Genomic DNA, 26,980 nt, shown 5'->3' with positions numbered 1-26,980 from the left:
CCCCACAGCCACAACTACTGCGCCCATGTGCCAGGCGACTGAAGCCTGCGTGCCTGAGAGCCTGTGCTCTGCACAAGAGAGACGACCACAGCGAGACCCCCGTGCACTGCCACTCGAGAGGAGTCCCCGCTGGCCGCAGCTAGAGAAAGCCCACGCGCAGCAGTGACAACCCAGTGCAGCACACGCCAATACACACAGTACTTAAAGAAGAAGTGGAGCCAGAACGACACGGAGGACTTGCCAAGATAAACTGCTGAGCTGGGCAAGGGAAGACACATCACACTGTGTGCAGGAGGGTCCCGTTTATACAGCAGCATGTGCAGGAAGGTGCACGTAAAGCAGCATTCCGTTCCTTGTCGCGTGGACATAGCAGCGCCCAGGGAAGGCCCTGCTGTTTCCTCTAAGGCAAGAAGGGGCAGTTCAGTGGGCATCTCACGGGGATTTCAGTCTTACCTATAACATTTTATTATTTTAAAAGAGGAACCCATTGCTGTTATTTGCATGTAAACCCTTCAAAACAACAGTGTGGTGCAAAAAGTATAGAAAGGGATAACTGAAAGAGAGATGCCTTCGTTCCACCTCAGGGAGCCTATCAGTGTTAAGACTAAGAATTCGGCTTTGAAATAAAAATTCTATAGCTTATTTGTCCGTATATTCAGGAAACACAGTCTCCTCCTTATGGCTTTATGTGTGTGGCTTTGCATTGGGTTGAATCAGAATCCTTTTAAGTATCAGCCAGTCCTCAGCTGTTGGGAATAATTGGCATCAGGTATATGCCACCTGTTAATGGTTTAGACAAGTCTTTGTGCTGACTGATTCCAGGAGATCTCAGAAGTGGAATGTGGCAAAAACTGGCTTTTAAACCGTGACCAGTGAAATGGTGAGTTCTATTTAGGGAGCTTAAACTAAGGGTTTAATAGCGGGGAGGAATCGTGATTTGACTGTGGTCATAACAGCAATACCGTTCTTAGCCTGGCCTTTAGCTAACTCTCAACTGTTCGTCTGATGGAAAGGCTTCCTTGTCAGAAGATTGTCACCCGATTGTTGGCTGTTGATAGAGCTGTTTTCCCTATGTGTAGCCAACTGTTAGGCAGCAGCCTGGGTGATGGTGGTGCAGGGTGAGGATGAAGCAGAGACACCATGTTAGATCATGACCCTGCAGCCCTTGAGTGTCTGCTGTTGCAGAGTCTTCCCGGTCTCATCCCTTTAGCTTTCCACCTCTCTGTGCCTTCTGGTGCTTTACTTTGTCTGTGGATGAGCCCACGAGAAAGCTCCTCAACAATGAAATGACTGTTGGGGCAGCCTCTAGTTGCAGTGCGTGCACTCAGTTGCACCTCGGCATGTGGGACCTTTGCTCCCCAACCAAAGATTGAACTCCTGTCCCCTGCGTTGGAAGGCAGATTCTGGACGACAAGCAAGATCCCAGCAAGTGAGTGTTAAGGAAGATTCAGGACAATGTTAGGGGTATTAGGTACAGGGCAAGTTGGGGCACAGGGAGAGAAGGGCTGGAGTAGAGAAATCTCTGGTCTTACAGAGTGCAAGATTGATACCAGAGGCTTCATCAAAGAATTATGGGCACTGAGGAGTTTTCCCTTTTGACTTAAATTTTTAGCTTAAGTAAGACCCTGCTCTGTAGAGGGGTAGTGGGAGAGAACTCTCCAGTAAGGGAGAATGAGGAATCATGGAGACGACACCCAGGTTCCTGACTTGAGCTACTCGGCTGGCTGGAGTGAGGAGAGGATGAGTCCAGAGCCCAGCAAGTGAGAAGAGGGAAGAGTTCAATCTGGGGCTTGTGGAGTTTAAGGAAGAACCTCCGAGATTTCTGGGGCTTCCCTGGTAGCTTAGCTGGTAAAGAATTCGCCTGCAGTGCCGGAGACCCTGGTTTGATTCCTGGTTTGTGAAGATCCCCTGGAGAAGGGGGTCGCAAAGAGTCGGACAGGACTGAGCATCTTTCACTTTTCACGGGACTTCTAAGTGAGGATATTCAGAAGGCAGTTGGAGAAACAGGTTTGGAGCTCAGGAGAAAAGAATGATCCAGAAATACAATGATATGTTTTGGGAAATGTACTGTGTATCATTGAAGGAAAAAGCAAACATTCTTCCTTCCAGTTTCACTGAAGCACAACTGACACCCAGCACCGTGCAGGTCCAGGTGTGCAGTGCAGTGATCCGACTCACATACATCGTGAAATGATCATCTCAGGAAATTAGTGACCGTCATCTCATGTACATACAAAATTAAAGACAGAAAAACATTTTTTCTTGATGAGAACTCTTATGATTTACTCTCTGGACAGCTTTCGTGTATAGCACACAGCCGTGCTAACTGTTCATCATGTTGTGCATTACGTCCCTGGTACTCATTTATCTTATAACCAGAAGTGAGTACCTTTTGCCTGCCTTTGTCCAGTTAGCACCCGCCTCTGGTAACCAAGAGTCTTCTCTGTCCTTCTGTGAGCTTGCTTGTTTTTGGAGTATGATTACCTTACGACACTGTGTTCACTCCCCTTTCACAATGTGGTGAGTCAGTATTTCTGTCCATTTTTACACATAAGCCGAACTCAGGACTCTGTTCTGATGGAAAGGCTACCTCGTCAGAAGACTGTCACCCGATGACTGGCTGTGGATAGACCTGTTTTCCCTAGGTGTCACCAGCTGTCACGCGCCACCCTGAGTGCTGGTGGCCGTGCAGGTGATGATGAAGCAGAGGACTTTTTATTCTTTCCTGGGTTTTTGAGGTATAATTGACATAACATTATATTAGTTTCAGGTTTACAGCATAATGATTTGATATTTGTATATAATGTAAAATGTTACCATCTGTCACCAACAAGAAACATTTTTTTTTTTCCAATACAGATACTTTACTGGTGAAAGGACCAGTGGCCACGCTCACTGCCAACAGGGTTTGGGGAGTATTACGAGGTAAGTTCTATGTAGTTTCATTGTTATTTTCTAGTAAAGAAATAGTTTCAGTTGCCACTTTGGGAAATCAAGCATATTAGTAGAAAACTTTGTTTCCATGGGCCCTTTACAGATTTGTTGGGTATTTCCAAAACAATTTCCATTCAGTACTGTATATACCACTAAAGAAATCATTTATATATACCACTGAATGAAAGATCATTTGACCTTTTAAAAATGTTTGAAGGTTATTGCATTCATAATGCTGCAATTCCTTGATGTTCTTGAACTGTAATATTTATAGAGTTATAAATGGCCCTGATCTGCTCCAATTAGATTTTGTTTCATCATGTGTCCCCTCTTGTCACCTTCAGTAGCAAGCATGTCCTTTCTGCATTTGATTTATTAATTCAAACAACAGTATACTCACATTTTTTTCTGTACCAGTCTACTAGTGCAGAAGCAGAAAAACAAAGAGGAAAATCATGTTCCCAATAAAACATGTCCAACTCTCCATGTGTGGTGATGTTTTCTGCTTGCTGTGCTAAGATGCTCATGACCTCAGCGCAGCATAAATACATGTGCCATGGCATGTGAGAGTCCTTATCGACTCAGCTGGTTCTTCTCCAGTGTCTCCTTTCAGGAGTGGAGTTGTACTTGATCTCATTATCCATTTTCATCTGAATCCACTGGGGAATTGAACGATTCTTCTTCTGTTTCTTGGCCAGGAATGATTTGATCCTGGGAGTCTCAAGAAAAGTTCAGGAACAGAGCAACCACACACACTATGATGACCTAGAAAAGAAGAGAACCCTTCCCCAAATGTAACAAAGTTTGCAGGAATGCTGTGAAAAGATAAAAATATAATCTAGAGTGATTGGAGACAGTGAGCAGAGAAGAACCTTAAAGGCTTTTCCTGTGACTTTCAGTCTGAACTTCAAAGTTCAGGCATTGGGACATTTACTTTTGAGACAGAGGAAAGATTTTACCTTCCAAATTAGTATGGCTTTAAAAAAGGAGAAGAATAATTTTCTTTAATGTGAGCTTTCAGTCTGAAAAGGAGAGAAGGCTTTGAATTTGACTCAGGCATTGGGACATTATGTTTTATAGTCATAATAATAATGGTATGATTGTGATCTTATTCAAAATAATGACATGAAAATAGCTACAGATATTATCATCTAGATTATTTACATATAATGGGATGTGATGTTAAACTGTTACCAGTCTGGTCTGCCTGTCTTGTCTGGGGCCTGTTAGGGAAATCAGCTTTATTGATGTCTGCCCTGATCCACATAAGAACTTTTGAGAGCGTTTTGTGAATCCAGTCCAGGAAGTCCTTATTTTCTACTTCCTGTCAGACTTTGAAAATAACAAATGTGTCATAAATGATATTTGAGGGTGCTGCCACTTAACAGAAAATTCCAAAGTTATTCTGTATTTGGGGGTAGGAAGGAGGCATAACTGAAGCAACTTTTGAACTTTTCATTCTTCCCTAATTTTCTTGAGATATAATTGACATAAAATTATATTAGTTTCAGTTTTACAACATAATGTTTTGATATTTGTATATAATGCAAATGATCACCACAGTAAGTTTAGTTTCCACCCGTCACCACACATAGTTAGAAAAGAATTGCTTTTCTTAGGATGAGAACTTCTGAGATTTACTCTTTTTAGCAAAAATAGGTAGCACAGTATTTATTAATCACAGTCCTATGCTGGGCCTCACGTCCTAGAACCTATGAACACACGAAAGATTGTACTTTAGACCCCTCACCCGTTTTGCCCACCCCCTACCCCTGCCTCTAGTAACTACCAATCTATTTTTATATTTATGAGCTTGGTTTTTGGTTTTTCAGATTCCACATCTAATTGAGATCATGTAGTGTTTGTCTTTCTCTGTCTTATTTCATTTAGCATAACGGCCTTAAGTTCCATCCATGTTGTCGCAAACAGCAAGATTTCCTTCTTTCTGTGGCTGAACAGTATTCCATTGTATACATATGCGCACCGCATCTTTATCCATTCATCCCTTGACGGATAGGTTGTTTCCATATCTTGGCTATTGTAGTTAATGCTGCAGTGAACACAGAGGTCATATGTTTGGGGTGGAGGGACTTAGTGTTTTGTTTTCTTTGGATAAATACCCAGAGACGGAATTGCTGGATCATGTGGTAGCTATATAGTGTCTTCACCAGTTTATATTCCCATGAACAGTACATAAGGGATGCTTTTACTGCATGTCCTCGCCAACACTTGTTATTTCTTGTGCTTTTGACCATGGCCATTCTAACAGGTGTGAGGGGATATGTCCTGTGGTTTTGATTTGCCTTTCCTTGATGGTTCGTGATGCTGAGCACCTTCTCATTTACCTGTTGGCTATTTATTTTGTCTTCAAAGAAAAAAATACTAGTCAAAGCAATCTTTTTTCCAGTAGAATTGGATGTTTGTTTTTGACTATTGAGTTGCTGAGTTCTTTATATATTGATGTTTTAGAACTGTAATTTGGAGAATCTTCTCCCCTTTGGTAGACTGTCTTTTCATTTTGTTGATGATTTCCTTTGATGTCCAGAATTTTCACTGGGTGGACTTTATTTTTGCTTTTATTTCTTTTGCTTTTTGGCCACATGATCCTAAGAATTAATTCTTTTTAAAAGACCCTAGTAGAGGGACTATGAACCTTCCAGTCCTGGCCTTTGTTTGTTTGAGATGTTTTATTATTGTTACCATCTCCTTACTAGTAATCAGTCTCAGATTCGGTTTCTTCGTAATTCAGTCTTGGTAGGTTTTCTCTCTGGGAGTTTATTCATTTCTTCTAAGTTGTCAAATTTGTTGGCATATAATTGATTAATGTAGTCTCTTACGATCGTCCGTGTTTTTGTAGTATGTTGTCACACCTTCTCTGTTATTTGAGTTTGTACTACAGGGAAAGATACTGTGGGTTTGCGTCTAGACCACTTCAGTAAAGTGACTATCTCAGTAAAGGGAGTCACAGAAATATTTTGGTTTCCCAGTGCATATAAAAGTTATGCGTACACTGTACTGTGGTTTTTCAGCAGTATAGTGCAACAGTAGTGCACTAGCATTACGTCTTAAAGATAGGTACATACCTTAATTTAAAGTAATTGTTTAGTCAGTTTATTTTGCTTTTATTTCTTTGTGACCCCATGGACTATAGCCCAAAAGCCCTTCTGTTTAAATGTTTAGTAGGCAAGAATACTGGAGTTGGTTGTGTTTCCTCCTCCATTTAAAAAATGCTTTATTGGTGAAAAATACTGATCATCATCTAACAATAACAGGGTTGCCACAAACTTTTGACTTGTAGAAAACACAGTATCTGTGAAATGCAAGAGACTCAATTACAATAAAGTGAGGTATACTGTATTCTTAGATTAAAATTTTCCTTGGCAATATAGTTGTCAGGTAGAATCATGAATTTTGGTAAAGTCAAGGCTAGATAGAGGAATTGGCCTATAATATAGGCTGACTTTATTTTTCTGGGCTCCAGAATCACTGCAGATGGTGAGTGCAGCCATGAAATTAAAAGACGCTTACTCCTTGGAGGGAAAGTTATGACCAACCTAGACAGCATATTAAAAGCAGAGACATTACTTTGCGGCAAAGGTCCATCTAGTCAAGGCTATGGTTTTTCCAGTGGTCATGTATGGATGTGAGAGTTGGACTATAAAGAAAGCTGAGTGCTGAAGAACTGATGCTTTTGAACTGTGGTGTTGGAGTCCCTTGGACTGCAAGGAGATCCAACCAGTCCATCCTAAAGGATATCAGTCCTAGGTGTTCACTAGAAGGACTGATGCTAAAGCTGAAACTCTAATACTTTGAGCACCTGATGCAAAGAGTTGACTCATTGGAAAAGACCCTGATGCTGGGAAAGATTGAGGGCAGGAGGAGAAACCTTTGATTTGGATGAGATAGTTGGGTGGCATCACTGACTCAATGGACATGGGTTTGTGTGGACTCTTAGGTTGGTGATGGACAGGGAGGCCTAGTTATCAGCTAGAACCATGAATTTTGCAAAGAGTCGGACACGACTGAGCTACCGAACTGAACTGATAGGGAACAGTGCACATGAATAAAAAAGTCTCTGCAGGTATAAATAAAACAGTGTTTAAGTTGGGCCTTTATGGTTTCATGGTGTTTTCTGAGCCTCTTAGCCCTCTGTTAAGTTTAGGTACTGATAGCTTATGGTAAAGGGTGTTGGATTCCTGATCTCCAAAGATTTAACTTTGGGACCAGGGACCATGCTTGATCACTCAAGAGCTTTTGTGTAGCAGAGTTTTTATTAAAGTGAAAATGGGACAGAGAAAGCTTCTGACACAGACATCAGAAGGGGCATGGAGAGTGCCCCCCTCCCTGCAGTTAGCAAGGGAGTTATATACTTTTTAAATTAGTTATTACAATAAATCAAAAGAATGTCTCTAGGTTGTAAAAATTTTACCAGACCCACTCCCACAATTTACATTTTAGGATAACTGGATTAGAACTTAACAATAGAAAGATCCTACCAGACCAGGATTAGTCAGAAAGTTTTCAGGAAGTAGTTTAAACTGAGTTATTTCTTGTGTAATCATTAGTTCCAGGCTTAAAGAAAAAAACTTTTTATGTGACTAAGACTAAGGAATGTAGAGAAAAAAAAAGTTGGTCCTTTCCTCCTCCTTGAGAACCCCAGAGCCCTCTCTCCTCGGGGGCCCCGGGACTTCTTATCGCCCTGCCTCGGAATTGACGCTCTCAGCATGTTCTACAGTGCCTATAATAATTTATTATAAAAACTCTTTCTTATATGCCATTTCCTTCTCCAATATAAATTTATTAAGGACCTATAATTTTATTTTCTTAAATCACTATTTTTTGTGTTTATCATTCAAACACAAACACGGGTATGGGTACAATAAAGTAAAGCATTTTTTTTTAATAGCAATGGGGACTTTTTTTTAATTGAGCTTTGATTTTAGAGAATGTTACAGAGTATAGCATACTTAATTTTATTTGCCTTTTCTGGTTATGGTTCTGTGTTTGGATAATATATCTTTTATTGTCTCCTTTATAAATTAATGCAGTAAAGTATAAATTTTATTTTCCTCAGGTTTAGAGACCTTTAGCCAGTTGATTTATCAAGATTCTTACGGGACTGTAAGTATGATTATTGTATGTTACTAACATTATTGGGTAGACTTAATAAAACATTCTATAGGAAAAATGTAAACTTTTTAGCTATTTATTGCTTCTTGAATGTTTCTTCTCCTCAAGTGTGTTTCTTAGATGGTAAATGTAATTTTTACACTTTGTTTGGTTTTAAATTAATCTCATCTCATACTTGCAGAGACACATGTAATCATCATTGAACTGGAGAAAATTCTGAAAATAAATAAAAGTTTTCTTTTGTCTTTTAGTTCACTGCCAATGAATCCAACATTGTGGATTCTCCCAGGTTTCCTCATAGAGGAATCTTAATTGATACATCTAGACACTTTCTGCCCATTAAGACTATTTTGAAAACTCTGGTAGGTAATTATTTTAACCCACTGTCTGTTCTGAAGAAGTGTTCTTGTATGTTGTTGCTTTATGTTGGTCACTATGCTCCTGTCTGGTTGGAACAAGGGATTCATTTTCCATATACTAATGTATTTCCGTGTACTAAGGATAAGCAGTGGACTTCTTCCCTCCCTTCCCTGAGAAATGTATTTCCTCTGCAGAGAAGTGGAGGCTCGCCTAGGGAATCACCCTCTTGTTTTCATTGAGGTGGGAGAGAGGCTAACCCAGTATTCAGTAGCATTGGTAAGGAAAACACTCAGTTTTAATGCTGCCTATTGGCCCTCTGTGTAAACCTCAATTGTCAAATCATGGGTCGAGACTTTTCACGAGGAATACCTTACCTCTAGTTGCTGCTGCTGTTGCTGTTGAGTTACTCCGTCCGACTCTTGACCCCGTGGACTATAGCCTACCAGGCTCCTCTGTCCATGGGATTTCCCAGGCAGGAATACTGGAGTGGGTTGCAATTTCCTTCTCCAGTATCTCCAGTTACTGATCTTTAATTTTGTGACCTCCATTTACTGTTTTTTCAGTTGCCCAGAAAGGAATCTGAGAGCAGCTTTGTAACTAAGAAAATGTTCCAAAGAAATATGGAACCTCAGGTGGTGGGAGCTGGGAAGCAAATTTGACGTAACTCTTCTCTTACTGACTTTTTTTGGTTCATCCCTCCCATCACTGTCAGTTTATGAGGATCAGGAAGTTTCCCTGTACCTTCACTGAATCATTTATGAACATAGCATGTTATAAAAAAGTTAATTTTACATTTCCATTAAAACCTTGATTTTTTTCTTCAAAAGACATAATTGTAATTTTTAATAGAAGAAATACAGGCTTAGCGTAAAAAAATATTTGAACATAGATATACATAAAATAGTGATTCCATAATCTCATTTACCAAAGACTGACAAATTTTTATGTCCCATTTATTTCATTTTAGACTTGAAGAATGAATTAACATATGATTCTTTTTCTATTGAAATGTAGTTGACATACAATATTCTATTAGTTCCAGGTATACCAAATCATGGTTTGACATTAGCATACATTATGAAATGACCACCAGGATAAGTCTGGTATCCATCTATCCCCATATAGTTATTACAGTATTATTACCTTCCCAGGGCTTATGTATTGCGTAGCTGAAGGTTCGTTCCTCATAATCCTCTTCACCTATCTTCACCCACCTCCTTACCCTCCTGGCAACCGTTCTCTGTATTTGAGTCCGTTTTTGTTTCATTTTGCTTTTTAGGTTTCACAGATAGAGATCCTTGGTATTTGTCTTTCTCTGATGTATCTCTGATGTATTTAACATAATATCCTCTAGAGTTATCCATGTTGTCACAATGGCAAGATTTCATTTTTTTACGGCTGAGTCCACTCTGTTCTGATTGGAGAACTTAGTCTATTTACATTTAAAGTTGCCATTGATGGATATATACGTACTGTCATTTTGTTAATTGTTCTGGGTTGTTTCCATGGTTCCTTTTTGTTCCTTTTATCTTCTTTCGCTCTCTTCCCTTGCCATGTGATGGCTATCTTTAGTGTTATGTTTGGATTCCTTTCTTTGTGTGTGTGCCTATTAATAGGTTTTTGGTTTATAGTTACCATAAGGTTCCTATATAACAGGCCCTGCCTCCTGTGGGGGCTGCTGCTCCCTGGGTGGGCAGAGCTGGGCCCTGGGGCAGCTGCCTGTGGGACTGGCTTCTGGGACTGGCGCTGGCCTGTTGATGGGCAGTTAAGTCTGTGGTGCTGACAGTCTAGAGTGAGGACTCCAAAACAGCGCTTGACATCCCAGTGTCAGCAAGCTCCCCAGATGGCTCCCTCTGGTGCTCTTGTTCCCAAGGGCATTCCCAGTAGTCTCCTGCCTCTCTGGGAGGCTAACATCAGCAAGTGGTTCTGACCCAGGCTTCTTAAAAATTACTGCCCCTGCCTTGGGACTAAGAGTCTGTGAAATTTGAAAAGCACAATCTGTCTCTTGTAGCCCTTCAGCTCTCCTGTATTCAAGTCCTGCTGGCCTTCAGTGCTAGATGTTTTGGGGGGCTCCCTGTCTCAGTGTTGGACCCCCTGGTGTGCACAGAGCCTGATATGGGCTCGGATTCCTCACCCCTTTGGGGAGAACCTCTGCAACTGTGATAACCTCCCATTTGTGGGTCATCTACCTAGGACTGTGGGTCTTGACCCACCTACTTATCTCCTTGTGTTTCCATCTTTGTATCTTGAGTTCTGAAGACATTTTTTCTGCTAGTTTTCAGGTCTTTCTCATCAATAATTGCTCTTACTAGTTGTAATTTTGCTGTGTTTATGGCAGGAGGTGAGTAAGAGGGTCTTCCTGCTCCACCTTCTTGCCACATCTCGAGCAGGGAGGCTATATGTTCTGATTCTCTGATAGGGAGTCTCTCCACCTATTTTCCATTTTCTTCATATCATCTTTTATATTTACATACATATTATATTGTTTATTCCTCCAGAGTGTATATAAAATCAATGTCAGTGACCCCCAAATTTCTGAGAATGTTAATTGGATTTGTGTTGTGTGTGTACTGAATTTCTTTCATTTGTAAGAAAGAGTTGGCACTAAAATCTCAGAATTGTGGGAATTGTAAATCCCATTTTTCCTCTGCTCTATTCCCAAACACCACAGTAGTGGTAGCCAAGAGCTACTGGGAATTCATGAGCTGGCTCTCTTCCAGTAGGGCAAAGTTAAAGTTTTAATTTATGATATGCATTGTGTATAGGCTTTTTGAAAAGTGAAAAGAAATTTATACTTCACATCCTTCTCTTGTTGAAAAGGAAATTTTAAAAGGAAACAGACACATTGGAAACAATCCTGGATATAGATAAGTATTAACAAATGGAAATGTATATCGGTGGTGTGTAATTGTTTTTCCTTTCCTCTCCAAACTGGGTTTGTTCTTTCTGAGTCTGCTGCTTTTTTATTATAGTCACTAGTTTGTTGTATGTTTTAGATTCCACATGTAAGTGCTGTCAGTTCTTATCTTTCTCTGTATGACTTACTTTACTTGGTATCATGTCCTCCAAGTCCACCCATCTCGTAGATAGCAAAATTTCATTCTTTTTTATTGCAGAGTAGAGTCCCATTGTACATACATACATCTTTATCATTCACCTGTTAATGAACACGTAGGTTGCCTCTGTATCTTGGCAATTGTAAATAATGTGGCTGTGAACACTGGGGTGCATGTATCTTTTCAGATTAGTTTTTTTTTTTTTTTGGGGTATGTATACCAAGAGGTGGAATTGCTGGGTCCTATGGTAAGTTTTATTTTTAGTCTTTTTGAGAAATGTCCAAACCTCCAAACCTTACCAAAGTTCATGAGGGCTCCCTTTTCTCCACATTCCCACCAGCATTTGTTGTGTTCTTTTTGATGACAGCCATTCTGACAGGTATGAGTTGATAAGCTCATTGTGGTTTTAAGGTGTATAAATTTTCAACCTGTTTTACTTGCAGGATGCCATGGCTTTTAATAAGTTTAATGTTCTCCACTGGCACATAGTGGATGACCAGTCTTTCCCTTATCAGAGCATCAGTTTTCCTGAATTAAGCAATAAAGTGAGTAATTCATGTTATTGTTGTTGGTGTATAAAAAATTTTGGTATGGTTTCCTTAGAAGTTTGGTAGCTTAAATGTTTAATTTAAATGTAAAAGTTAGATATTCATGGTTTTAAATTTTTAATATGCTATTGCTGAGCATTTTAGGTCCACAAAATTGGTCTGCTTTTGATAATTGTTATCATAAATGTAAACATTTATGGGGCTATAAAAATACAAATTTAAAACCTTAATGGATGTAGGAGACCTGAAACATTTGTGATTAACATAAAGAAAAATTATATTTATCAAGTAGCCCAACTATATTATAAGTGTTTTAAACAGAATTATTCTGAATTCTGTAAATGACAACTTCTTCTTGTATTAAGTAGGGAATCTAAAAAATGGCTGTTCATAAAAAATAATGGTATCTTAAGAGATAATCGCTTCTTCCAGAGAGATAATCAGGCTCCCCGTCCCTGGGATCTTCCAGGCAAGAACACTGGATGGTTGCCATTTCCTTCTCAATGCATGAAAGTGAAAAGTGAAAGTGAAGTGTTCAGTTGTGTCTGACTGAATTATGGAGACCAATCAGGCTCCTCCGTCCATGGGATTTTCCAGGCAGGAGTACTGGAGTGGGGTGCCATTGCCTTCTCTGAATGGTAGTGTTAGAAGTGTTCAAATTGACTGAATTACACCAGTGAAGCAGGGAGCAAGCCTTACTACTGTCTCACTGAATCCCCTGTACTACAGAGCTAGTCACTGACATCAAGAGAAGCTGCATGTCTCACGCAAAGTTGTAGATATGAAGGGGCAGAGCCAAGACCCTGAATTAGTCCTCTGGTCACAATTCCAAAGCTTTCCTTAAAGTTTTGATGTGGTTTGGATTGAAATCCTAGCAGCACTCCTGTTGTTTGCTTTTAACATGGAAAGCTTCAAACATAAAGAGAAGTAGAATTTAATGAATTCCCACTTCCTCATTGCTCAGCTTCAATAATCAAGTAATGGCCAATCCGACAGCACCTATATCCCCTCCACCATTATTTTGAAGGTAATCTCAGACATCATCTCTTATTGGTAAAAAGGCCTATTTAAAAATAACTCATATCACAGCTAAAAAATTAGCAATAATCCAGATAGCCAATCATTATTCATGTATGCCCAAGTGCCTTTTTATTTTAAAAAAATTGTTTTATTTGCAGTGGGATACAAATAAACTCCATACATTGTGGTCAGTTAATATTTCTGTTCTCTTTAGATCTATGGGTGCCCATCCCTGCCCGTGTCTTTTTATTTTTCCTTTATTATTTTCATTGAGGAAACGAAGCTCAGTTTGTCCTGTAGTTTTCCACAGTCTGGGTTTTGTTGATTGCCTTTCCAGTGTCAATATGTTCTTCTGTCCCCTGTATTTACTATAAACTTAGGTCTTGATTCAGATTTGATGTTGGGATTGGGGAAGGCAAGACTATTTTTTAAGGAGTTGAGCATTTATTTATATTTATATATTTATACCTTGAGAGATGTGCCATAGTAACACTTTTAATGGACCTTTATTTACCACTGATACTGAGTTCTAATTTTTCAAGAACATAAAACAGGACCAAAGGTAATCTTTAATTAAAAAAAAAAAATCGGCATCTCAAGGGGAATTTTTACTGCTGGCAGTAATTAAAGTGATCTTGAATGCCAACAGCTATGTTTTGTAATAATGTGTGAATTTTGATTCTAAAACTGACAAAGGCAATATATTCAGAATTTTCACTTTGGAGTAGAACCTTTTGTTTCTGTTTTGTCATATGGTCAGTCACAGATTGAAACAGCGTGATGGTAGACATTTAGTTCTGTCAGTAAATCTGGAATTAACCAGCACACCGGCCTCCTTGTCCATCACCAACTCCCGAGTTCACCCAGACCCACGTAAATCAGAGTGATTTCCAAATCTCATCCTCTGTCATCCAATCCTCCCAGCATCAGAGACTTTTCCAGTGAGTCAACTCTTACCTGAAAAGTCTGCTGTTTCAGCAGATCATTCCAAAAGAAATCCCAACAGATCTCCTTCAGAATGGACTGGTTGGATTTTAGTTTTAACTAAAAGAGTCTTCTCAACACCACAGTTCAAAAGCATCATTCTTTGTCACTCAGCCTTCTTCACAGTCCAACTCTCACATCCAAACATGACCACTGGAAAAACCATAGCCTTGACTAGATGGACCTTGTTGGCAATAATGTCTCTGCTTTTGACTATAGTATCTAGGTTGGTCATAACTTTTTCCCCTCCAAGGAGTAAGAATTTTAATAGCCCTGCAGTCACCATCTGCAGTGATTTTGGGAAAAAAATAAAGTCTGACACTGTTTCCACTGTTTCCCCATCTATTTCCCATGAAGTGATGGGACCAGATGCCATGATCTTCGCATTCTGAATGTTGAGCTTTAAGCCAACTTTTTCACTCTCCACTTTAACTTTCATCAAAGAGGCTTTTTAGTTCCTCTTCACTTTCTGCCATAAGGGTGGTGTCATCTGCAATCTGAGGTTATTGATATTTCTCCCAGCAATCTTGATTCCAGCTTGTGTTTCTTCCAGCCCAGCTGTATGTACTCTGCATATAAAAGTTAAATAAGCAGGATGACAATATAAATGATTACAAGACGTAGAATTTGGAACCAGTCTGTTGTTCCATGTCCAGTTCTAACTGTTGCTGACTGACCTACATACAGATTTCTCAAAATGTCAGGTCAGGTGGTCTGGTATTCCCATCTCTTTCAAGAATTTTCCACAGTTTATTGTGATCCACACAGTCAAAGGCTTTGGCATGGTCAATAAAGCAGAAATAGATGTTTTTCTGGAACTCTCTTGCTTTTTCCATGATCCAGCAGATGTTGGCAATTTGATCTCTGGTACCTCTGCCTTTTCTAAAACCAGCATTGTCTGGAAGTTCACGGTTCACCTTTGCCACCAGAAGCCTGGCTTGAAGAATTTTGAGCATTACTTTAATAGCCTGAGAGATGAGTGCAATTGTACAATAGTTTCAGCATTCTTTGGCATTGCCTTTCTTTGAGATTGGAATGAAAACTGACCTTTTCCAGTCCTTGCCAGTGAGTTTTCCAAATTTGCTGGCATATTGAGAACAGCACTTTCACAGCATCATCTTTTTCAGGATTTGAAATAGCTCAACTGGAATTCCATCACCTCCACTGGCTTTGTTTGTAGTGATGCTTCTAAGGCCCACTTGACTTCACATTCCAGGATGTCTGGCTCTAGGTGAGTGATCACACCATCACGATTATCTTGGTCGTGAAGATCTTTTTGTACAGTTCTTCTGTGTATTCTTGCCACCTCTTCTTAATATCTTCTGCTTCTGTTAGGTCCATATCATTTCTGTCCTTTATCGAGCCTATCTTTGCATGAAATGTTCCCTTGGTATCTCTAATTTTCTTGAAGAGATCTCTAGTCTTTCCCATTCTGGTGTTTTCCTCTTTTCTTTGCATTGATCACTGAAGTAGGCTTTCTTATCTCTTCTTGCTATTCTTTGGAACTCTGCATTCAGATGCTTATATCTTTCCTTTTCTCCTTTGCTTTTCACTTCTCTTCTTTTCACAGCTATTTGTAAGGCCACCTCAGACAGCCATTTTGCTGTTTTGCATTTCTTTTCCATGGGGATGGTCTTGATCCCTGTCTCCTGTACAATGTCATGAACCTCTGTCTATAGTTCATCAGGCACTCTATCTATCAGATCTAGGCCCTTAAATCTATTTCTCACTTCCACTGTATAATCATAAGGGATTTGATTTAGGTCATACCTGAATGGTCTAGTGGTTTTCCCTACTTTCTTCAATTTAAGTCTGAATTTGGCAATAAGGAATTCATGATCTGAGCCACAGTCAGCTCCTGGTCTTGTTTTTGTTGACTGTATAGAGCTTCTCCATCTTTGGCTGCAAAGAATATAATCATTCTGATTTCGGTGTTGACCATCTGGTGATGTCCAAGTGTAGAGTCTTCTCTTGCGTTGTTGGAAAAGGGTGTTTCCTGTGACCAGTGCATTTTCTTGGCAAAACTCTATTAGTCTTGCCCTGCTTCATTCCATATCCCAAGGCCAAATTTGCCTGTTATTCCAGGTGTTTCTTGACTTCCTACTTTTGCATTCCAGTCCCCTATAATGAAAAGGACATCTTTTTTGGGTGTTAGTTCTAAAAGGTTTGTAGGTCTTCATAGAACCATTCAACTTCAGCTTCTTCAGCATTACAGGTTGGGGCATAGACTTGGATTACTGTGATATTGAATGGTTTGCCTTGGAAACGAACAGAGATCATTCTGTTGTTTTTGAGACATTTGGTACTGCATTTTTGGACTCTTTTTGTTGACCATGATGGCTAAAATTTTTGTAAGGCTGCCCACAGTAGTAGATAAATGGTCATCTGAGTTAAATTCACCCATTCAGTCCATTTTAGTTTGCTGTTTCCTAGAATGTAGACGCTCACTCTTCTTATCTCCTGTTTGACCACTTTCAAAGCCTTGATTCATGGACCTAACATTCCAGGTTCCTATCAATATTGCTCTTTAAAATCGGACCTAACTTCCATCAACAAAACATCCACAAGTGGGTATTGTTTTTGCTTTGGCTCCATCCCTTCATTCTTTCTGGAGTTATTTCTCCACTGATCTCCAGTAAATTGGGCCCCTACTGACCTGGGGAGTTCCTTCAGTATCCTATCATTTTGCCTTTTCATACTGTTCTGGGGTTCTCAAGGCAAGAATACTGAGGTGGTTTGCCATTCCCTTCTCCAGTGGACTTTTGGATTCTGTCAGACCTCTCCACCATGACTGGACCGTTTGGGTGGTCCCACAGGTATGGCTTAGTTTCATTGAAACAAGGCTGTGGTCTTAGTGTGATTAGATTGACTAGTTTTTCTGTGACTATGGTTTCAGTTGTCATCTGATGGAGGAACACCTGAGTCTTAAATTTTTTCTCTTACCCTTGTTATCTCTTCACAGCTGCTCCAGCAAAGCCAGCCCTCTCCACTTTTCTTGGATGAGGGCTATCTCCTCATCCGCCTCCTGACCTTGAACGTGGAATAGCTCCTCTAGGCCCTCCCTGGGAAAAGGGACACCGCTCTGAGAGTGGGGTTGCTCCTGGGACCGCCCGCCTCAGGCGGCGGTAGCTCCTTGTTTACAGAGTTCACTCGCCACCGCCCTACCTCGGACACGGGGTAGTTCCTTCGCCTGCAGCCCCTGACCTTGGAGTGGGTAACTTAAGATGCCACCCCCCTCGGGCATGGGGTCCTCCCGCTTTCTGCCCTAAATCGAGAACAAGAATAGCTCCTTAGTGAAGCTCTGGATAATGATTAATTGCTAAAACAAGGTGCTGGTTCTGTCAATAGATAGTTCTGTCAGTAAATCTGGAATTAACCCAAATGGAGTTTACTGATAAGATACAGTAAACAGATAATTTAAATGAGCCATCCAACATCAAATAAGACTTTAATACTTTAATACTTGAAAAGTCTGCTGGCAGATACCAAAATACAAACAGAACCATAAACAGCTCATACATTTTAATTTTAATAAATGTGACTTTCAGGGGAAGCTATTTTTTGTCTCATGTGTATACACCAAACGATGTCCGTACAGTGATTGAATATGCCCGATTACGAGGGATTCGCATCCTGCCAGAATTTGATAGCCCTGGACATACGATCTTGGGGAAAAGGTATGTGTTTTATGAGTTGCTAAAAGTGAACACGTGTACTCCTGCATCTCATGACTTGGTGTTTGCTCATTTCGTTCTTGTGATTTGCACAAAGGTAGCACTATTGATGGTTGTAATTCAATAACTACTATATGTCTATTGTGAGCAGGTCACTGTATCTAGGCATTGCCTAAAGTATAAACACAAGGGATAAAAGAAAACAAGAAATGATTACAAGTAGAATGTGAAAAGTAAGTTAAAGAGTTACATGAGTGAAGTAACACCTAAAATGTTCTTGAGAGATCAAAGAATATATTCTTGTTTCCGGTAGAAGGACAGGCATTTAGCTGGAGGACAGCACAGGAGAGAGCAGTATGTGCTGTGCTGTGCTTAGCCTCTCAATCGTGTCCCACTCTTTGTGACCCCATGGACTGTAGCCCCCAGGCTCCTCTGCCCAAGGAATACTGGAGTCCTGAATTCTCCAGGGGATCTTCCCAACGCCTGGATGAACCCATGTCTCCCGTATTGCAGGTGAATTCTTTACCATCTGAGCAACCAGGAAAGCCCATGAATACTGGCGTGGGTAGCCTGTCCCTTCTCCAGGGGATCTTTCCCACCCAGGAATCGAACTGGGGTCTCCTGCATTGCAGGCGGATTCTTTACTACTGAGTGCTTAAGAACTGCTTCTGGAGCTAGACTGCCTGGGATTTGAGTCCTATTTCTGACACTTATGGGCTTCCATGGTGGCTCAGATGGTAAAGAATCTGCCTGCAATGCAGGAGACCCAGGTTTTATCCCTGGGAGGTGAAGATCCCTTGGAGAAGAGCATGGCAACCCACTGCAGTATTCTTGCCTGGAGAATTCCATGGACAGAGGAGTCAGGCAGGCTATAGTCCATGGGTCGCCAAGAGTCGGACATAGCTGAGCGAATATTACTTTCACTTTTCACTTTCTGGCATTTATAAACTGAGTGACCCTGGGCAAGTTATAGAACATCTCATTCTCAGACTTCCCATCTCTAAAATGGTGTATTAATAATAGCCATCATGTCATGTTTTTTGAAGATTAAAAAATGAATATAAAGCACATAGCACTGCACCTAGCATTTATGATTGTTCAGTAAAAGTTATTAGAATAGACCTGGAGAATAGTGGGAAATGAGTCTGCAAAAGTAGCATGGTAGGCCTTGGGTGAGGAGTTTGCACTTCATCAGGACACATGGAGGCCAGTGAAAGCTGCAGAGTAGAAGAGGGACATGGAGAGAGCCTCAGTGTAGGGAGCCCTACGTGAAAGTGACAGATTGGAAGTGAAGGTCTGAGAGCAGAATGCTGATAACAGGGATGGCAAAGAATGTATGGAACTGAGAGATATTCTGGAAATACAATCCATAGAACTTGGCAACTGACTGACTCCAGCAAGAGAGGGACGAGAGACTTGGTGGGATGGTGACTGGCTTACCAGAATGTGAAAACTGGGAAGCTACCGAGGGAGTTTGGGGGAGAGAATTTAGTTTCTGTTAGATTGTATTTTTTATTTTATTTATCTTGGGCCATGCTGGGTCTTGGTGCCACACAGGCTTTTCTCTAGTTGCAGAGAGCGAGCGGGGGCTACTCACTGGTTGTGGCAGGTGGGCTCAGAAATTGCGGTGCATGGGCTTAGTTTCTCCGCATGTGGGATCTTCCCAGACCAGGGATCGAACCTGTGTCTCCTGCATTGGCAGGCAGATTCTCTACCTCTGACCCACAAGGAAGCCCTGTTGGATTATATTTGAAGGGAAGCTAATTGTGTCCAGCAGGGAATTTGAAATACGGTTTGAAACTTGAGGAAAAGGATTGGGGCAAACTGAAGATTTGGGAGCCTTTAATATTTGAGATGGGGCTTCCCTTGTAGCTCAGTTGGTAAAGAATCTGCCTACAGTGAAGGAGACCGAAGTTCGATTCCCGGGTTGGGAAGGTCCCCTGGAGAAGGAAATGGCAACCGGCTCCAGTATTCTTGCCTGGAGAATCCCATGGACAGAGGAGCCTGGCGGGCTACAGTCCATGGGTTGCAACAGTCGGACACAATTTAGTGACTAAACCACCAGCCACCAGTATTTGAGATAGTATCTGAAATGGGTAAAATCTCAGAGAGGCTGATGGAAACGGAAGCATGGTGGCACAGGGGCAGTATTCAGGAATCAGTTCTCCCTTTTCTTTCTGAAGAAATTACCAAAGTAACTCTGAGTAAACACGCTTATCTTTTTCTGTATAACATATATCTTCAACAAAATAAAGTAGTATAATCATGTGCAAAGCCTTGTCTTTGTGACTGAACTACTACTTCAGAAAAGATTCTCCATGTTTCCTTCTAGGCCAGGAAGACCTGCTGACTCCATGTTATCATGCGAGAGAGCCATCTGGGACTTTTGGACCTATAAACCCTATATTGAATTCAACTTACAGCTTCCTGTCTAAACTTTTCAAAGAAATTAGTACTGTGTTTCCAGATGAATTCATTCATCTGGGAGGAGATGAAGTAAATTTTAATTGTTGGTATGAAAATCTGTTAACTGCCCCCCTCCTCCACTTTTCTAAAACCTTTTATCTTTGAAGTAGGTGTAGAGGTGTCCCTGGGAAAAGGGACATCTCTGAGAGGTGTTAACCTGGGACCGCAGCTCCTAAGACGGTGAATTGTTTACAGAGTTCACATACTGATGCTATTGACAGAAGCCTGTAGGAAGGAGAATTAAGATGCAGAAGAAAATGGGATTAAAAAAGAAACTAAATAGAGAACAAGAATAGCTTTAGTGAAGAGGATAATGATTAAGTGGGAGAGATTTTTCTAGTGAAAGTCTTCTGTGCAAATAGACTTAGATGGAAGAAAGATGTCATGGGAGCTTAGGGAAAGCCATTTTTACAGGATATCAGCTTCTAAAAAAATTAATTGCAGTGGAAAGTTAACATAACTCATAATTAAATTTTAGACTTATTTTAGGCATAATTAGGCTTATTTTACTCTTTACAAACTTTAATAGATTTCCATCTGTATAAATGATGTTGGAGATATATGTTGCTTTAAAAAGATTGGGCATATTGAACTTTTAATGAAATTTTTATCGCTGTTTTTGTTTAAGGAAGTCCAATCCAGCAGTCCTGCGTTTCATGAGGAACAAACGCTTTGGCAAAATTGAGAAACTACAATCTTTCTATATGCAGATGTAAGTTATTGAAAGCCTACTTGTTTTTATTTCATCAGTGCCTTTTGTAAAAGTTTAAGCTCTTATTTAGTACTACTTTATTTTCTCACTTTCTCTCTGTTCCTTTTCAAAGTGTACATGTTATAATCTTTGTTACACAAAGTACAGATGAAAAATCATAAAGGAGGGTGCAATACCCATTATTCTCTTTAAATCAATAACATGGTGACTCCAATCCCTTTGCAGTGACTGTTGAGACGTAGGGTGGTAGCAGTTATCTGCTCTGTGAACTCAGCTGAAAACCCAGGCTACCCTGCGAAGGCTTCACCATCTAGCTCCTGGAATTCATTTTGTCAACTCCAGCATTGCTTTTACTCTATACCTGTGCTGTCTGGTGTGGCAGCCACAGCCGCATGTGGCTGTTTGTATTAAATTATACTTGAAGAAAATTAAAAATTCAGTTCCTCAGTCACATTAGCCACATTTCACGTGTTCAGGAGCCAACAGCTACATGAGACTAGTGCTCTCATGTTGGAAAGTGCATATAAAGAACATTTCCATCCCTGAAGATAAAGATCTACTAGACAGTGCTGCCCTATGGTAAAAAGTAGTAGACTTATTTTGTAAAGAGCCAGACAGTAATTACTGGCGACTTCACGGGGCACATGTGGTTTCATGGGCTTCCCCCATGGCTCAGCAGTGAAGAATCTGCCTGCACTGCATGAGATGTGGGTTCGATTCCTGGGTTGGGAAGATCCCCTGGAAGAGGAAATGATAACCTATTCGAGTATTCTTGCCTAGAAAATCCCATGGACAGAGGAGTATGGCGGGCTACAGTCCATGGGGTCACAAAGAGTTGGACATCACTGAGCATGCATGCATATGGTTACATACTTTTTAAATATTTTTAAGCACTGCTTTACCTATGTAAAAAGGCGCTTCCTTTGTGGTTCAGCTGGTATAGAATCCGCCTGCAATGCGGGAGACCTGGGTTCAATCCCTGGTTGGGAATATCCCCTGGAGAAGGGAAAGGCTCCCCGCTTCAAATTTCTGGCCTGGAGAATTCCATGGACTGTATAGTCCATGGGGTCGCAGACCGTGGGACACTGAAGCGGCTTCACACGCACATACTGAAAGGCATCTCTCAGTGTTGCAGTCTTTGGTATAAATGTGCATTCTTTACACACACATTGCTAAGTTTGTGATCTGAAATAACTTTGTAATTTTTTTCAATGGTAGGGTTTTGGATATGATTTCAGCCATGAAGAAGAGATCCATAGTCTGGCAAGAGGTTTATGATGATGAAGGCGAGGTGAGAGGTTACTAATACTGCGTGTGGTTCTGATAATATGAGACTTAATACTCTAACACCTTGGATGGAAGGAACCTAAGCTTTCCCTGTAATGTTGGGGGAAGTTAGCTTACCTTTCCATTTAAGCTGCTGTTAGGCAAGAGCCACACACCGACACCAATGATGATGGTATTTATTTATTTCTTCCATTTACTTCATTCTTCAGTGCCGCCTCCTTCTCATCTCTCCCATCTTCCCTCCTCCCTCTCCATCTCCTTCTTAGTAACAAATTGAAGTACTTTGAAAAATGTTCCTTTTTTCAGAAGGGCAAAACAAACAGATAAGAATGAGTCTTTATTGCTGTTAAGGTAACCTTCATTTTGTTTTAAGTATCACTGTCAAGTATACTTTTTACTTTAAATGGCATTTCTCTCTGACATAATCAGAATTCTTTATTTTCCTTTGGGGCAACTGAAAATTTGAAAATCCAGCTACTTGTATTATCTTTCCAGAAGTGTTAGTGGCATCCTGTAAGTTCCAAAGTAAGTAAAATAGTGTGGTAGAAATGGGACTAAAGCCTTAATTTATTACACCTACATGGTATTGTATATAGACAAAAAGTAAAAAATTAAAAGGTTTGATGAAATGTCTACGCCCCTGTTATTACAAATAGCATTAGATATTACCTCAAAGAGGAAAGGGGAAAGAAGAAAACATTGCTTTATTCAAGGATCTTGAAAAGTTATTAGCTACAATGCCTTAGACTTTTAATTTCATCTCCTGTAGCTGAGAGACCTAATACATATTTCATTTGTAACTTTAATAGCTTACACCAGGCACAGTAGTTCAAGTGTGGAAAAAGCAGAACTTTCCTATGAAACTAAGTCAAGTTACAGCAGCTGGCTTCCCTGTGATCCTTTCTGCTCCTTGGTACTTAGATTTGATCAGTTATGGAGAAGACTGGAGACAGTACTACTCTGTGAAGCCTCTTAACTTTGCAGGTAAGTGAAGCAACCACCATTGCTTGACGTGTTAGGTTTTACAAACCCTCCCTCCCTCCAGGGAATCTTTACCTAGGTACCACCTACTATCCTTCCTTTTATGTTTGATCCTTGATTTTCCTTGTGTATAATCCAACAGACTGAACTCAGTATCATTTTAAACTTTGTGAAAGAAACTGTTTGCGACCCCATGGACTGTAGCCCACCAGGCTCCTCCATCCATGGGATTCTCCAGGCAAGAATACTGGAGTGGGTTGCCATTTCCTTCTCCAGGGGATCTTCCCAACCCAGGGATCAAACCCAGGTCTCCTACATTGCAGGCAGACACTTTAACCTCTGAGCCATTTGGTAAGCTTCGAAAGAAATTGTATTCTTTCCTAAATCAAAGAACTTCTAAACTAAGATTCCCTTACACTGATAAGACTTGTCACTATGCATTCAAAGAGGCCTGACTGCAGGAGCCTTGTCTCTCCTCTGAACTTCCTCTGCGATGTGACACCTAAGTAGGGATCGCGTCCTGTTCGGTGGCTTCCGGGTTCTGAGGAGGAGGCATTCTTGGGGGTGGGCATGTCTGAGTGGTGGGGCTCTAGGCTCTCAAACCCCATATAACAGTTCTGCTTTGTCCAGTTTTTTGTACACTAGGCTTTAATATACAATTTCCTTTGAGGAAAAGTGTTCTGGTGTTTAAAAAGTTTCAAAACTGTAGGTGTGTCAGGAACTGTTTCTCCAAAAGCATTTTCTGAGAATCAAGAAGTTGTAATTATTGTAGATACCTAGTCTCTTTGATACCAAAAGATAGGTACTGAAGGCAGGAGTGGTGGTCACTAGCATAGTCCAGCTTGCATTCCTTGGCACACTGTTCACAGGCAACCAGGGGAAGTGCTGGTGTCCAAATAAGTTTGCAGAAAACCAAAATAAAATGGTCTCTTTAGTACTGGCCTGCTACATTAGTCGACACACACTAACAAATACTCTGTGAACCACGGGGTCAGTTGCGGCAATAAAGTTTGCCACCATTTTTTGTGCCACAGCTGTGAACGTCTCCCAAGGTCCTCCTGACTCCCAGGAGAAGCCTTGCCCCAGGCTAACACCAGAAGCCAGCGCCGCCTCTGTGTGTGAGCCTCAGGTTGCAACCACCTCACTCACACCACTGACTGTAATCTAGGTACTCTGGAACAGAAACAGCTCGTCATTGGTGGAGAAGCCTGCATATGGGGAGAGTATGTGGATGCAACTAACCTTACTCCAAGATTATGGTATGGAACCTCAGGGAGAACATGTGGACTAAGGGGCCTCAGTTTCTCTTCTCCACCCAAGCGGGAAAGCACTACAAACTTGCCCAAGTGTGTGGTTTGCTTCTTGAAGAAAACATGAATGTAAACTGCCTTGGGGGATGTGTGGTTTAAATTTTAGGCCTCGGGCGAGTGCTGTTGGTGAGAGACTCTGGAGTCCCCAAGAAGTCACAGACCTAGATGATGCCTACAGAAGGCTAACAAGACACCGCTGCAGAATGGTCAGGTAAGACACATTTATTTGTCAGGCTAGGACTGAAGTACAGGGTGATTTTTTACCTTCTTTAGTGTTAGCTTGGAGAAGGAAATGGCAACCCCCTCCAGTATTCTTGCCTGGAGAATCCCAGGGACAGAGGTGCCTAGTGGGCTGCTGTCTATGGGGTCGCACAGAGTCAGACACGACTGAAGCGACTTAGCAGCAGCAGCAGCAGTGTTAGCTAGCTTATTGGGATTTTTTTTTTTTGCTATAAACAGAAATGTATATACCTAACAGGTAGTGATCTCATCAGGAAAAATTGGCAACTGTTTCTCCATTAACTATGAATCTCTTTTTAGTAATCTGTGGTATGGTTTAGTGATTCTGACTTGAGCTACTAAGTTTCTTAAGACAGACATGAATTATATCAATCTAAAACATCTTTTGTTTATACTTGTCCTACAGACGAGGAATAGCTGCACAACCTCTCTTTACTGGATATTGTGAGCATGAGGGCAGAATGTAAAGACCAGCTGAAACAGAAGAAAGATATGGGAAAAGAGCCCACAGTCATCCATACTACAATCAACCTGATTTTAAAAATCATGTTTTTGAATAAAATATCTTTTTATTGAACCTCCATCTTATTATACATTAGAAGACTTTCTTGTGAGACAAGCGTAAAATCAACCAACCAAAAACCTTGTGATATCTATCACTCAGTGTATTCCAAAAGACTGAATCTTAACTACCAACAGTAATAATTTACTAGATACACAATACAGCTCAGGTACATTAACCGTCAACATCAGAGCACATTTCTCATGCTCTAAAGTAGACTGAGCGGCCACCTGTGCCACCGCCTGTTCAAGTTCTCTTTTAAATTGTTCTTACTGAAAACGAAGTAGGTAGGTGCTCCTGTTTTCCCTCCAAGGACTTAGGACAGGCCATGTCTCTGGCTGAGCAGCGTACTTTGGTCTTGAGGATTCATGGCTTGATAATTAGACAGCTCTAAGGCAAAAGTAGCTGAGCCTGATGTTAATGTTCGAAGCACAGTTGAATAACCCTAATCAAAATAATTTAAGTTAGTTAGCTCTGCAAAGTTAAGCCTCAAATCTCTCCCTGCACATCTTTTGACCATTATCAGGAAAAATCTGGTAAGTACCGTGGAGGACAGAAAACCAGGAGCGGGGGTATGCTTCAAAAGTATTCCCCAGTCCCAGCGTTTGGTAAAGACTCTGCTGGCACTTAGACGCCTGTCCTAGAGCAGGAGAGGCTGGTGGGGAAAAGAATGACAGGAAGAACTGGCTGAGCCAGCAATAGCAGAAGTAGATAAGTGCTCAGCATGGGAAAACGGTCGTTGAGGCTGATGACACATTTTGGTAGAGCACAGCTCAAACTTTGTGGAGGACTGGAAAGCCCTCCCCCACACATCCACACCCATGCAGATAGAATCCCTGGGATTTCTCAAGCAGTTTATGTAAAATATGTAGATTTAGTCACAGAGTACCTACCATGATTTCTGCTAAGGGAACATATCCAATAACAACTTTGTTGTCTTGGCGAGACTGGATTTCCTGAATGTTCCCTCTTCTCTGTGCCAGGTCTGCTAGGACAGGGCTGAGGTACTCTCTGCTCACTGTCACCTCAAGATTCATCAGGGGCTCCAAAATTTGCTTATCAGCTTTCTTCAGAGCCTAAAAAAATTAAGGGATGTTAACTCCTCTTCCTTAGACTGCAGATCAGACTTCTGTTACGAAGGGAAGATTCATAAAACCTTAAATACTGTCCATACTCTTAAGCACAGAGCCTCCAGCAAAAAGACAGAAGCCTGCCTTAACACTCTATAAGAAGTCCAGAAGGTCAACGTTTGCTCGTCCGTGCATGCCGACAGTGCGCCTGAGACCTCATGTATGTGTTGCAGGAGGGTGCTTGGTAAAGTCTGATTATGTAGAGTACCTGTGAACGTGTGCCTGGAGACACAGGGAAAGAAAATGGTTTTCCCTCTCAAAGACATATTTCCTTCATGTATCTCCTCTTTTATGTTTGAAACCTATAGTTACAGTGCATGCTACAAGTTGGGGCAATCAAGGAGGGAAATAAAGGAGCTAAAAACACAATAAATAGAACATATTCTCAGTGTAAAACAAACAGAATTCTGTTCAGAATTTCAGATTTCAAAGGCCAAGAAGAACAAACGCATACAGAAATTGAAAAAAGCTAAAACAGCATCAGGCAAATAGGAAGTGGACAAAAACTGGGGAAGCAGCAGAGGAACAAAGACATCTTGGGGTCCTAGTCAGATTGTCTGTAAGCATCATTCCATCAGCCAAACTG

General features: G+C 40.9%; 1 protein-coding gene across 1 annotated transcript; it reads left to right on the top strand.

The window, feature by feature from the left end:
• The first annotated feature begins 2,864 nt into the window (after nt 1-2,864).
• Nucleotides 2,865-25,279, top strand: HEXB (hexosaminidase subunit beta). The gene is given in 13 exon segments (XM_070357598.1): nt 2,865-2,925; nt 8,009-8,055; nt 8,316-8,426; nt 11,924-12,051; nt 17,581-17,694; nt 17,696-17,709; nt 20,039-20,219; nt 20,801-20,884; nt 22,103-22,175; nt 22,981-23,155; nt 24,321-24,411; nt 24,569-24,673; nt 25,109-25,279. Coding segments are annotated over 10 exon segments (1,020 nt in total). The 5' UTR covers nt 2,865-2,925; nt 8,009-8,055; nt 8,316-8,426; nt 11,924-11,929; the 3' UTR covers nt 25,170-25,279.
• The last annotated feature ends 1,701 nt before the right edge of the window (nt 25,280-26,980 follow it).

This window comes from Bos mutus, chromosome 20 (genome assembly GCF_027580195.1).
Source record: "Bos mutus isolate GX-2022 chromosome 20, NWIPB_WYAK_1.1, whole genome shotgun sequence".
NCBI classification, from domain to species: Eukaryota; Metazoa; Chordata; class Mammalia; order Artiodactyla; family Bovidae; genus Bos; species Bos mutus.
Note: the sequence above shows the minus strand (reverse complement) of the source record. Positions and strands in the feature narration are given on the sequence as shown.